The sequence below is a fragment of the Dermacentor silvarum genome, chromosome 1 (assembly GCF_013339745.2).
Source record: "Dermacentor silvarum isolate Dsil-2018 chromosome 1, BIME_Dsil_1.4, whole genome shotgun sequence".
Taxonomy (NCBI): domain Eukaryota; kingdom Metazoa; phylum Arthropoda; class Arachnida; order Ixodida; family Ixodidae; genus Dermacentor; species Dermacentor silvarum.
This window is the reverse complement of record NC_051154.1, coordinates 207,192,205-207,206,147: the sequence shown is the minus strand read 5'-3', so window position 1 is coordinate 207,206,147 and position 13,943 is coordinate 207,192,205. Positions and strand designations below refer to the sequence as shown.

At 49.0% G+C, this 13,943-nt stretch overlaps 1 protein-coding gene across 1 annotated transcript in view; it reads right to left on the bottom strand.

The window, feature by feature from the left end:
- Positions 1-13,943, bottom strand: part of LOC119436695 (uncharacterized) — a 110,211-nt gene that overhangs the window by 51,820 nt on the left and 44,448 nt on the right. The window contains exons 3-4 of the mRNA XM_037703658.2: positions 11,114-11,282; positions 459-515 (exon numbers count right to left, since the gene is read on the bottom strand). Of these exons, the coding sequence (XP_037559586.1) occupies positions 459-515; positions 11,114-11,282 (226 nt within the window). The remainder of the gene's footprint in view (positions 1-458; positions 516-11,113; positions 11,283-13,943) is intronic.

The window sequence follows — 13,943 nt, the reverse complement described above, 5'->3', positions numbered from 1 at the left end:
GTCTTGTTTCTGATTAACACTACCAGCTGTAACTAACTGGATTACTCCATCCACCGATGGCGAATGCCCAACGGTGTCTTCTTTCATGCCTCTCTTAATGGCAAAATAAATTGAGTTACTCGGTCTATACTGTATTTGTACTGTCCAGTATTGACTTTATCCTTTATTCTTGTTCTCCATTGCAGAGGACACTAGGGTTTTCATTGAAAATTATCTTTGTTGAGGATGTTTTTTTAATATGCACTGCTTGCTTGTAGCTTTTAGCTTTGTGCTCCGCTGTAAGGAAGTAAATAAAATAAAAATCTGAGAAGGGCAGTAAGTCCAAAATTTGATTATGTAATATGTAGACCCTGATGGCCAGGCAACATGAGGGCACATCAACTTAACAACAAATGGCGACAATGCAATGCAAGTTTAAGTTCTGGCATCCACTATGAATAAAGTAACTAACTCCTCACCTTGTACAACTCTGACAACTTTGATAGCCATACGCCCTCGGGATGGTGTCCCAGAACCTGCGAGGAGAGCCACATACAGTGGTGGCAGATAGTTTCACTTGAGAGAACAGTTGAAGATGCATGAAATATATCACCAAAAGCAGCAAACCAGAGGCTACGAGAGAGAATCAAGGGTATTGCCCATACAATTGCTTAAACCCCCCTACACCTTACAGCGAAATGCACTGTACAGCCAAAACAAAGACAGTAAACCCTCGTTAACTCTAACTCTGATATCTCGAGTTATCGGATAAGTCAAATTTTTTTCCTGGCATAGTGTCAACTGCATGCGTTTTTCACCCCTAATCTAGAAACACCACTGCACCGAACTCCCGATATCTTGAAACTTAGACTGCGAAATGCTGAAAAAAAGACAATACTAAAACATTTTTCTTGTACTCTTCGGGCTTTTAGAGTTTTACGTCCACGTGCTAGAGCGCAAAATGGCGCAACAAAATCGAAAAGTCGTGTTCATCATCGATAACTGCTCTGGGCACAGCAAAATTGAAAACCTGCAGGCTATCGCACTTGAGTTTCTCTCAGCTAACATGATGCCCGTCCTCCAACCAATGGACCAAGGTGTCATCGAGATAACCCGCAATCTGTACTGAAAGAAGCTCCAGTGAATCTTGTTGTCCTATGAGAACGGGAAGCACTACGAAATTGATCTACATGGCGCAGTCCACCTTCTCACGGGTGCCTGGAAACACGTGCTGCAGTTGTTGATTGCTAACTGTTTCGCTCACACGCGATTTTGTCGGGAGGCGGTTCGACCACACAGCCGGAGATGGAGGACTTGTGGGTGCTTGGTGTATCACAGGAGACTAACCACCGCGGGTTTGAGCTTAGCGAGCCACAGGGCAGCATCAGCCATCGCCTCCAGCAACGCTCGCGCGTGAGCTCAGAGGCCGCAAGGGGCTACCGAGCGATGCACGCAAAAACACAATAAAGCCCCGAGTTGACGGAAACCGTTTATTGAATCTGTCGGCACCAGCACTGCACAAACGCCCGCGCGGCGGGTAACCAAAGGGGTCCCGCACCAGGGCAAAAATACAATAACAGGCGCCTATAGCACGCCGCTGCGAGAGCACAGGCTCAAGCTGGGACACGCCGCTAGGAAAAGTCCCGGCGGCTACGCTACTTGCGCTGGCGATAACCAATGGGTCAACTCGCAAGAGCTCGGGCAATCTTCTTCGGCTTAGGCTTTCGGCAAGTGCGACTCGGCGTGGGACGACCTCGCGCGAGCACTAGGCACCACTCGCCGGCTTAGCGTCGGGAAAAGGATCAGCACAAAGTACGCGTTCCCTGCATGGGCAAAGGCACCGTGCGCAAGCTCCAGTCCTAGTCACAAAGGTGTCGACGGACGAGAGGAAAGCATGTACATACCATTCGCTGGTCCTGGAAATAAGAGAGCCACACTCAGTCACTCGCCGCCGACGCAGCTGCGTAGTGCCGTCAGCGCCGCGCCCTGCCCTCACCGCAAACCACCGCGTGTGGAGTGCCACCGCTAAAACCGGTTGGGAGTGGGCAGGGTTGGCGAGGTACGGCAGAACAGGTGAAGCCTGCGCAATGGTGCCGGCGCCTACCTCAATCCCCACAGACTTCAGTGGCTGCAACCAACTTTGTGAAGAAGTGCACCAACTTACAGGCTCTGCAAGCGATGGCGCCAATGGATCGGATTTCGGCTTTGTTGAGTACGCTCTGTATGAGCAAGATGTCCCTTCTTTCTGGGGTTTTATGTGCCAAAACCAGTTCTGATTATGAGGCACGCCGTAGTGGAGGGCTTCAGATTAATTTTGACCAGCTGGGATTCTTTAACGTGCACTACAATGCAAGCACACGGGCGTTTTTGCATTTCCCCTCCATCGAAATGCGGCCGCCACAGCCGGGATTCCATCCCATGACCGTGTGCTCAGCAGCGCAATGCTTTAGCTAACTGAGGCACCACGGCGGGGCTGAGATGTCCCTAGTGACTGACTGGGGAAATGGCTGATGGTGAAATTGCAGAAACTACAGTTAACAGTGAGGACATGGATGAACAAAACGAGAAGCCACGAGACGCCCCAACATCAGCCAAGACAAGGAATTTGTTGCGGCTGCTTAGGAACAAAGTCGAGTGCAGACGCGGTGACGAACAAATGATGAGGTGTGTCGGGCAGCTTGAGAACGCTTTTCTCAAACTGAGTGCAGCCACCAAGCTGACCAGCTTTACAGGTTTCTTTTGTGGAACATAAATGGTTCGAGAATCAACTGAGTCCACCTGAATTATCGAAACCACCTTGCACCTGTGCCAAATGTCCGTTTACACATATGTGCGAGGTTCGCCGTTGCCCATATGACTGACATGTCGGTTGCTGAGTTGCAGATAATATCATAAAAATGATCTACTAAAGGTACCGCTCCTGGTACATTAAGCTTTTGTGAGGAAGTCGGCGGTTACCGGCACCATATTGGAAAGGCGTCATGTTGGCTTTACACGGTGGTTATGCTTATAATTTCGTGAATTCGGCTATCTCGAAACTCCGCTTATCTCGAAATTTTTTTCCAGTTTTTACTACTTCGAGTTAACGGGGAATAACTGTAATGGAAAATTGCTCTTTTGAACACAGCATGACCACTTCATATGTTTTTATGGCACTTCAAGGAGAATCGAAGACCTGGTAAAGTATAATAGCCACAAACACGAAATATGAATAAAGGCAGCACTGTTTTACCTTGAGTATGGTTCATTTGAAATTTTGTGAAACACGGTCATCAAGGCTTCAAAAAAAGAAAAAAGGAAATACAGATTGAAACCTGCAGGAAGTGTCACCGGACAGGGTGACATTATCTGCTCTTTACGGCAAGTGACTGCGAATTTTGAGTAGACAAGATCCCAGAGAAAAAAATCTGAGCATGCACAGCGAGATCTGCGTGAGCCTGAATGTTCTAAACATTTCTCACACAAGCAGTAACTTGTGCTATGTGCACACTTCAGGTTTATGCATGCTGAGCATTGTGAGCCACCAAGGGCAACAGCACAATGAAACAAAGCGAATAATTAAAATGAAGAAGGTAGGTAAGAAAGCCACCCTCTTTAGTTGCAGAATCTGGAAGCACAAGGGATTCTGTGAACAGAGTGTAGGGTAGGACCAGACGCAGTACATATGCATACGCTTTACAGTGCCAAAGCTGTATCAATGGGCACGGGCTCAGATTATTGCAATTAATCTCTTGTGCACTGTACACATAAGGGCACTGCACACACGAGTTAACATTGCATGACAGCGCTCTTTATTGCTTAGTTTTCTGCCCATCTTACGTTTCGCTGTGGCCGATGGGCACTAACACCAGTTATACAACTGGTTTTAGGTCAAAGGCTGTGCAGTATGCTGTGCAGCATGGGGATCATGCTGCCATGAGAAATTTTGGCGTTGACAGTCTGCAAGTGCTACTGGATGAAGCAGCACAACAAGCTCCTTGCTACAAATCTGGTCACACCTTCCAGTGGCCAAATACCAAAAATCTATGTCACTTTACGCAAATATGGACTTGTATACCATGTAAACAGGAATCAAAGTCAAGATATTTTCTTGAAAAAAGCAGGCTAAAGAAACCCTCCGTCTTATATAGCAGTCTTTAGCAGAATGTACACTGTCTGGCAACCTAGGGCATGCATGTTGGCAAATGCATAGTCAAAGCAATGTCCACATCCAAATGTGATGGCTGCCATTTTCTTTGCGTTGTCAAAGTGTCTCTGTGTGTGCTCTTCCCATCGACTTCGTGTGTGATTTGTTCTTTGTCTGGTGAGCAATGAGTAATCCCGAGACAGTTTTCAGTGGCGTTCAAGATAAAGGTTAGGGACTACACCGAAGCAAATGGAAACATGGTTGCTCAAAGGGGTTGAGACACCTAATTTTGAGGTTATAAAAAGCCTGCTGTAGGCTTTCTCTGTATGCAAGGACACTCAACATGAAGTGGTGGGCAAAGCAAATGTTTAAAATATATTTTAACTCGCTTCCAAAGAGTGCTTAAATGCTCCTTCTCGCAATTGAGACCCATTCCTAGCGCTATTTGACACCGACGTCACTGTGTTGGAAGCGTAACAAAAGTTTTAGTGACGTTATACCACATTAGAGTGACGTACAATGAGCGGTGACCCACAGCACCGGGCAAGCCTAGAGTGCCTCGAGTCTAGAGTACAGTGAACCGTATCGGACGCAGATGTAGAGTCGGAATTGAAGCTGCCGCAGCTAGCCATGAACACTGTCGGGGTGGTTTTGTTTGCCTGCGCTGTTACAGAACGTGTGTGCGAGAGCACAGAATGCAGCAATGCGTGCATTACAGCTTTGTGGGCCCACGTGAACAAGCTTCCTAGACAATGACGTCACTGTCCAAATCGGGGCCTGCAAACCGAAATCGAAAATCGTTTACCATAAATAATGCGATATTAAATCATTTACCGAGAATATATCAACCTTCAAGTGTGTATCATGCTTCATGGAGCAATAAGAAACGTTTGAAACAAAGAACGCAGAAGCCACCAATTTGATGTCTCAACCCATTTAAACCAGTTTGGAGTTTCTGAAAAAGCATGCAATATTGGTGAGCACAAAAAGGAAAACTGTTGGTGTACAACCCATGTAAAACATCATTTTGTGGGCATTGTGCAGTGCATCCACAGTTTGAGGACGCATTTGCACACTTTGTGTGGGAGCTTTGTGCGCGCTCACTGCCGGTGACAGTGCCTGTGTAAATATAGACACCCCCCCCGCATATCTGTTTTTCTTTTTTTTTTAAGGAGGGAAGGGGTTTACTTCAAGGTAAGGGGTCAACCTATACTCCAGTTTATACAATATTTACTGCAAACCTATGTAATCCTACACTTTTACAGTCATTAGTGTCTTACTTATTGATTTATGATCCCCACATATTAAATGCACTTCTCAACTTCAATTTGGTTTTGTGGGGAAAAAAAAGTGCTTTCACTGTGCGAGTAGATATGGTATAAGTGATGTGAAGCAGCCAGTGACATTGTCGCTGCTGGTGAAGAGCATGGGTCCTACTAAAAGAACGGCATGGGCTTTCGTTTACATTTATAACTGTTTTCGAAGCACAGATTGGTGCAATACTATGCAGTCACAATCACCGCTGCGTGATCTACATACTGTTGTGACGTCAGCCCACACGCTGCTATCACAGATTATCTGGTGGCCATCATTTTCGCCTCCCTGTATTCCCTTTCCCTTGCTCTGGTATCTCGGGGCATATAAACAACGCTCAAGACAATAAAGCACGCTTTTTCCTTGTTGGCTCAACGAGTGCCGGCGTCTGGTCATTTCAGTGGCGACGAGGGTGGGATAACGGACGAACACCACCAGGAAAACGGAATGGCCAGCTATACAGGCCCACCACCGTTCGACGAGGCCACCGATGAATGGCCAGCGTACCAAGTTCGTCTAGAGGCATTCTTCGAGGGCCATGGCGTTACGGAAGAGAAGAAGAACCGGGCTTTGCTCGTTGCAGCGCTGAGCACCAACACGGTGGGCGTGATTGCCGGACGCTGCGCACCAGCCAAGGTGAAGGACGCATTTGCACACTTTGTGTGGGAGCTTTGTGCGTGCTCACTGCCGGTGTACGGGTGGGATAACGGATGAACACCACCAGGAAAACGGAATGGCCAGCTATACAGGCCCACCACCGTTCGACGAGGCCACCGATGAATGGTCAGCGTACCAAGTTCGTCTAGAGGCATTCTTCGAGGGCCATGGCGTTACGGAAGAGAAGAAGAAACGGGCTTCGCTCGTTGCAACGCTGAGCACCAACACGGTGGGCGTGATTGCCGGACGCCGCGCACCAGCCAAGGTGAACGAACTTTCATACACCGAGGTCGTGGCCCTTCTGCAACTAATATTTTTCACCGGAGCCTAACGAGATAGCCCAGTCGTACAAATTCTTCACGCGCAACCAATCGCCAGGTGAGCCGGTCAAAGAATTTCTTCTGGCCATCCGTCAGATTGCTAACACATGCACTTTCGGAGACAGTCTGGACAGAATGCTGCGGGATAGGATTGTATGCGGGTTGCAAAGCTCCAGTGTACATCGGCAACTGTTAGCGAAAACAGGCCTGACCAGAAGCGAGGCCGAAGAAATAGCGCTGGCAGCTGAGCTGGCAGTTGAGAACGAAAAAGGGATAGGCGCGGCCAAGTCAGACGAAAACGTGTATGTGGTAACAGAGAAAGGCGCACCGAGGGAGGGACGCCGAATGTCATGCTTCAGATGCGGAGGTCAGGGGCACAGCGCAGAAACATGCCGGTTCAGCTCAGCTATATGCTACAAGTGCCGTCAACGTGGGCATCTGGCGAGGGTGTGCTCCCGTCGCACAGATAAAGTACCTACCGTGCCAAGAGTGTCACATCAGGACGTCAGTATGCTGGAGCCGAAGGATGACCGCGCCGAGGCTGATGGCCTATTTATGCTGGGGGCTGCGGAAGACTACGTCAGGTCCCTCGGAACAGTCAAGCCGCTGCTTCATACGTTGGAGTGGGGCGGAGTGCCGGTCACCATGCAGCTAGACACGGGTTCACCCGTTTCAATCATCACATGGCCAACGTATATAAAACATCGGGCGGCCTGGTCCAAACTGCAAGACTCCGCATTGAACTTAACTTGTTTCCTCGGGAAACTTCCGGTGAGCGGACAGTTGAAGCTTAACGTTTCTACAGGAGGACGCTCCGTGGCAGGCACCATGTCCGTCCTGGGATGCAAAGGGCCCAACCTGTGCGGCCGAGACCTCATCAAAACGTTCGACCTACTTAATGTACCGGTTTGCAGCGTATCAGCCAATGGTGAGCCCATCACAGATCCAGTAGAAAAGGTCGATGTCCAAGATCTGTTAAGAGAATTTCCAGACGTGTTTAAACCAGGTCTGGGCCTTATCAAGGGTCCTCCTGCCCACCTGCGCCTAAAAGAAACTGCCGCTGCAAGGTTTTGCAAAGCTCGTCAAGTTCCGTACGCGTTAGGTTCCCAAGTAGCCGCGGAAATTGATCGGCTTGTTGAAAATGGCATACCCAAACCAGTGCCAGACTCCAAATGGGCGGCGCCCGTAGTTCCAGTGGTGAAACTGTAACGGCAGCATAAAGCTTTGCGGGGATTTCAAGGTCACAGTAAACCAAGCCTGTCTTACAGCGCAACGGAGGGGAGGTTTTTACTACGATTGACCTCCGCGACGCATACAACCAGCTTCCTTTGGATGAAGAATCCCAGCTACTTACAACCGTGAATACGCAAAAGGGGCTCTTTTGTTTCACTCGACTACCATTCGGGGTTTCGTCGGCCCCTGCGTTGTTTCAGAGCCGCATGGAAGCAATACTGCAAGGTTTGCCATGGGTTCAAGTCTATCTCGATGATGTTATTGTGGCAGAAAAAAAGAATGACTGCACCACGCTTCGCAAAGTATTGGAGCGGTTCCAACAGTCGGGAGTGCGGTTGCATCTGGACAAGTCCAAATTTCGCCAACCGGAATATTGACTTCCTGGGTCACAGAATAAGTGCTCATGGGGTGCAGCCGAAGACAGAAAACATTGATGCAATGCTCGAAGTCAAGGAGCCGCAAAGCGCAGCGGAACTGCGGTCATTCTTGGGACTGGTCACTTACTACCACAAGTTCCTTAAGAACGCGTCCTCGGTGATGGCACCCCTGCACGAGCTCCTCCGCACAAATGTAAAATGGCGATGGGGCTGCCCACAGCAGGTAGTTTTTGACAAGGTGAAGACGAGGCTCAAGGAAGCCGAGTGGTTAGCTCATTTTTACGGCGACAAGCCTCCAATTCTCGAGTGCGACGCGTAGCCAGTCGGAATCGAAGCGGTGCTATCCCACGATGCGGGTCAAGGTGTGTTACGTCCGGTCGGCTTCTGCTCCCGCATACTCACCCAAGCAGAGCGCAACTATTCACAGTTGGAGCGGGAAGCCCTCGCATTGGTATTTGGTGTGCTCAAATTTTTTGCCTTTTTGCTCGGCAGAGTTTTCACCTAGATAACTGACCACAAACCGCTCGTGGGCCTCTTCCATCCAGACAAGCCTGTGCCTGCCATGGCTGCGGGCCGGATCCAGCGCTGGGCCCTTATCTTGAGCGCCTACAGCTACAATATCCAGCACAAGGACGGCAAGGCCAACATTCCCGCTGATGCGCTCAGCAGGATTCCAGTATACTCAGACACTTCCCGAGGAATCCGAAGATTAGTTGTGAGTACGTTCTTCTCACAGACAGCCTCAACGATGGGGTGATTTCGGCCAAACAGCTAGCGGCCTTGACTTCAAAGGATAGAGAGTTAACCAAGGTACAGAAGTGGGTACAGGAAGGTTGGCCACGACGCCTGGCTCGACAGGACGAGCTTTTAGAGGTATTCTTCAACAGAAAGGACGAGTTGATTGTCAGTCAGGGACTCGTGTACTGGGGCCATCGTGTAGTGGTGCCCATCGAGGCAAGATCTGCGATGCTACATCTGTTGCACGACACGCACCAAAGAATCGGTGCGATGAAAGCACTGGCACGCTCACTGTTTTGGTACCCGCGGATTGATGCGGACATGGAGCGGCTCGTAAAAAGCTGCCATGTTTGCGTGCAAGCAGCTCCTATACCGCCTACACAGGAGGCAGTGCTCTGGCCGGAAACGGGACGACGTTGGTCGAGGCTACACAGATTTTGCTGGTACTGTTGAAGGGTACATGTTGATGATACTGGTAGATGCTCATACCAAGTGGATTGAGGTTGTGCCCATGAAAAGCGCCACAGCGTGCTCAACCATCGAGGCCTTGCGCACCACGTTCAGCAGATTTGGTATACCGGAAACCATTGTGTCAGATAACGGCCCACAGTTCACAGGGAAAGGGTTCACCGATTTCATGCGGCGCAATAACATCCTACACTTGCGCACCGCACCGTATCACCCGCAGTCAAACGGACTGGCAGAACGGGCTGTGCGAACCGTGAAGCAGAAATTGAAGACAAACCGACAAGGGTCGTTACAAACCCGTTTGGCGAGGATCCTGCATAGTTACCGAAGGACCCCGTTGGCCTGCGGACAAACACCTGCAATGCGGCTGTTGGGGTTCCAGCCACGTTCTAGATTAGACAACGCTGTGGTACCTCTTGCTCCGATCGAATGTAGCCCCTGCCAGACTGATGTGCCCGGCTTCTTGCAGACAGGCGATCCAGTGTGGGTACGCAACTTTGGACAAGGAGAGCCCTGGACGCCGGCCACGATCCGGGAAACGCAGGGCGCCCGGATGGTAATGGCGGATGGTGCTACGGGCGAGATTGTACGCCGTCACTTGGACCAAGTCAAAGTGCGACTGCCGGACAGCTCATTGGCCAATTCACCAGCCCCGTGTCCCACTGACATAAGGCCAGAAAGCAACACGGTCCGTCCAGAACCAGATGACCCACCTGCAGCGGGATCGCCTGCATCAACAGACCTACAGCCCCTCGGGGCTACTCCAACCCTGAGGCAGTCCACTCGGATCCGAAGACCCCCCGAGCGCTTCTCCTCTTAGAGAAAAATGGGGGGGGGGGGGGGAAAGAAGATTGCTGTGACGTCAGCCCACACGCGACTATCACAGATTATCTGGTGGCCATCACTTTCGCCTCCCTCTATTCCCTTTCCCTTGCTCTGCGATCTCGGGGCATAAAAACAACGCCCAAGACAATAAAGCACACTTTTTCAATGTTGGCTCAACGAGTGCCGGCGTCTGGTCATTTCACATACCACACTTCCCTGGTTACAATGGTCAGACATGGCAAAAAGCCCTGTAATGTGCTTCTGTAGTGCACCTGCACCAAAGCAGACTGAATGCTTTCATTCTACTCCCCTCAGAGTATGATCGCCATAAAAAGGAATCGAACCTCTAATATTGTGCCAAATGGGAAAACACAACAGCTGCCAAGCAACTGCTGCTGGTACACTAGACATAGCCCATAACACCAAAACCTCATTGGCACCAGGCTGTCAAATAAGCGTGTATTGTGGAAGAGCATACGTTCTCATTTATAAAGATTGTTTTATTCGTGCCTGACATTACACAAGCAATGAACACATTTCAGAGACCATTTGGCATTTTTTTCAGTATTTGGAAGAATCGATGAACATGCCACAGATTTTGACTGAATGAAATTTTCCTGGCACAAGTCAAACCAGCTTGGACGCCAATGCACTGAACAAGTTTTAAATGTATTCAGACAAGTCGCGCCTGTAAATTTAAGTGATCGGCACAGAAAAAAGAGGACAAACAGATCAAGAGCTGCCTTGTCTCATTTTATAGCACTGACTAAACAAGCAACAAATGCACTTTTGGCCACTTATAATGAAATCTCGATCAACTTAAGAACATCCTACAGTGCAATGCGTCCGAAAGCAACATGTAGCAGTGAAAGTCGTAGGACCAGGGCAGGGAAGGTATTGAGTAGATAACTATGCTCATAAATGCTTTTTACAGGTTCAGCAAAATTCTTTCATAATTTCTACAGAGCAGATTTAAATGCAATAAAGTACACACTTCTCGCAAAGTTCATTTATTTATGAATGAAAACGTGATATTATAGCTCATAAATTCGGCCATCCACAAGCGCACTGCTCACCTTCTGAATATTTGTCTCAAGTAGAGGATTCATGACGCACAAGGCCTCCCAACGTTCAGGATTGCTTCGAGTAATGGTTCTTCTCCGCCATAGCATATCAAAGTCAAACTCAGTTTGGCAGGTTTGCGACTCCTCATGCTCCAAAGGCAGCTCTGGTAGGGGGCTTAACCTGCAAGTGGTAGGTAAAGTTAATTACAAGCCGTCCGGCTGCAACAATTCCTCTGAAGTCAACGCATTTGAGATATCTGTTTATTCCAGACACATGCGCGATCAAATATAAAGCAAATGCTGAACAACTTAATGCTTGCCCCTCTCTAAAAAAATACATCAAGATAATGAACAGGCTCTTAAGGCACGTATATCGTCCGACGCAGCATGAGCATACGCACACGCTGCGTCACGTTGGCGAGAACAACGCGCAAGCGGCATAGCGTGACTGGCCACAAGCAATGCTCGCCACGCACCGATAACGTACGACTATAAACGCACCTTTACAGTTAGCATGCATTAACGGGGGTTCATTCTGCGGTGCACACTGCTGTTCACACAGCTGCTGCAGCACTGTAATCTAAGATCAGGTTTGAAAGGTAACTTGCTTTGCCCAAATTACTGTATCCTAAATACTTGGTATCTGAAAACTTTTGTGAGCCAGGGCCTGCTAAATTAAATACCTACCAGCAGGAAGATAGCTCATTTAGCATAAAACTTTTATATTACTTCTAATAAAAAGCAAGAATGCTTCAATGAAAAATGAGCTCTAAGTGCCATTTATTAATTTTAGTATTGAGATGTGTAGTGCGCGACACGGTGCGGTGGTTGTGGACGACAAGAAGCAGACGACGTGTAGTGCACGCGCCGAGGCAAATTCCGTGCTGGATTGAAAGACTACAACATAGAAGAACTGCACGTGACAAGTGGCGCAAGAAAAATAATACACGAAAAACACATCCAATCGCAAGAGAACACGGAGCTTCAAGCAGCCAATGAGGAAACGAAAAATCGGCCAGAGCGGCAGAAAAGCGAGGCACGCTGGCAGAATGGCGGGAGAGTTCCAGGAAGTGACGCAAGGAGAAGGTCGGCCAAGGACCAGGGGTTGAAGACGGGCCGTCGGGTTCCAAACCCGACGGCCACCAGGACTTCACCCGACGGGGCCTCCTGCCAACCCATTCCTGGGCGTCGCCACTCCATCCGTTCATGAACTACTGCCCGCGGCCGGCGAGCGTCTGCGTCCGTGGGTGGAACGTGAGCTGTCAGGCTACGGGCCCGAGTTCCACGACCAGCTGCCTGGCCAGAACGCCACTGCCGTCTGACCGTGCTGCCAAGCCCCTTGCCTTCCTGGGCGTTGCCACTCTGCCCGATCGTCAATTACTGCCCGAGGCCGGTGTGCTTCTGTGCCCGTGGGCAGAACGTGAGCAGTCGGGCTATGGGCCCGAGTTCCATGCCCAGTGGCCTGGCCAAAACGCCGCCGCCGTCTGCCCCTGCCGCCGAGCCACCTACCTTCTCTCTCCACGCCAGAGCACGGCAGCTCTGGTCGCCCGGTCAACGGTCCAACACCCCGACCCTTGGTGAGACCGACACCACTTATCTCATCATCTTATCTCCACTTCTCCCTGTCGAGACCATTACGCGCACTCACAGTCGTGGTCAGCCCGGACTCGTGTACTGTTAATCCCATCCAAGCCCTACGTGCGTTTCTTGCCGTGATGTCTTTTTGAGTGTTTTTTTTTTTTGTTCCCTCGTTCTAGTAGTATTAAAAGTTTGTGTGTGTTTTCCAATAAACGGCTTTGTCCTCAATTGGGTTCTCGGAGGCTCCGCCTCAGTGAACCATCAGAATCATTAAAGAAAAGAGCCTGTCATCACAAGTATACAAGATTTTGTACCTTTTTCCTCCTCCCACACATTTTAAAGCATATTTTGAAAGGTGCTTGCAAAATTCAGTGCAAAAAAATTGAATTGAAATTTCTAGATTGTTCTGTCTGATTACACAGGACACAGTTACCAATAAAGCCAAGTGATCCCTATTCAATAATATGGAGATCATGCAGTGATACTTATACAACGGCAAATCGCACACTGTTTTCTAGCATTTCTTATGATTCAGCGTGCTGCCGAGATGCTCTGGAATTACATAGAGTTTCTGAACTCGAAAAAAAAAATTGATTTCCTTACTTTTAGTAGAGTATTTTATTTATTATCACAGCGCACCAGGCCACAAGTATTTTCTTTTGAAACAAGGAATAAAACACAGGACTTAACTTGGAATTGCAACTAAAATATGTCTCTAATGGAATGTGAAAAATATGGAGTTAACACCTTTGATCTGTCATTAAAAAATCTGCAGATAACAGTCAAGCAAGTTATCATCTACACTCTTCCCTAGGTCTACGGTGACAACAGTTAATAGGAAATCCCTGCAGTCCACACTAAAAACAAGAGTGCCCACAAAAGCTGCAAGTCTCTAAACACATCTATACTAAAAAGAAAAAGGAAAACTGCAAACTGCTTTGCCAGGTTCATTAATGCGGTTTATATTTTTAAATGATAACCAGCAGAGAAGAGGTTAATATTGTCCAACATCAGCCAAAGATACTTGTCATATTAATGCAAATGCCCGACCGAAAGCTTAGGGTACGGCCACGCTAGCGGCAAGAAACGCGCACGCCATGCTGCCAGCGGCAAGTTGCCACATGTCAGCGCCTTGCTGCGAGGCCACCGTGGCAAGCGCGTGTCGCCACGCGGCAGCGCGATAAGATCTCCCGCGCTCTCCAAACGCGGGAGCAACACCGCGAGTGCTTGCTGTTTCATGCAAGAGATGACGATAGCCGAATGA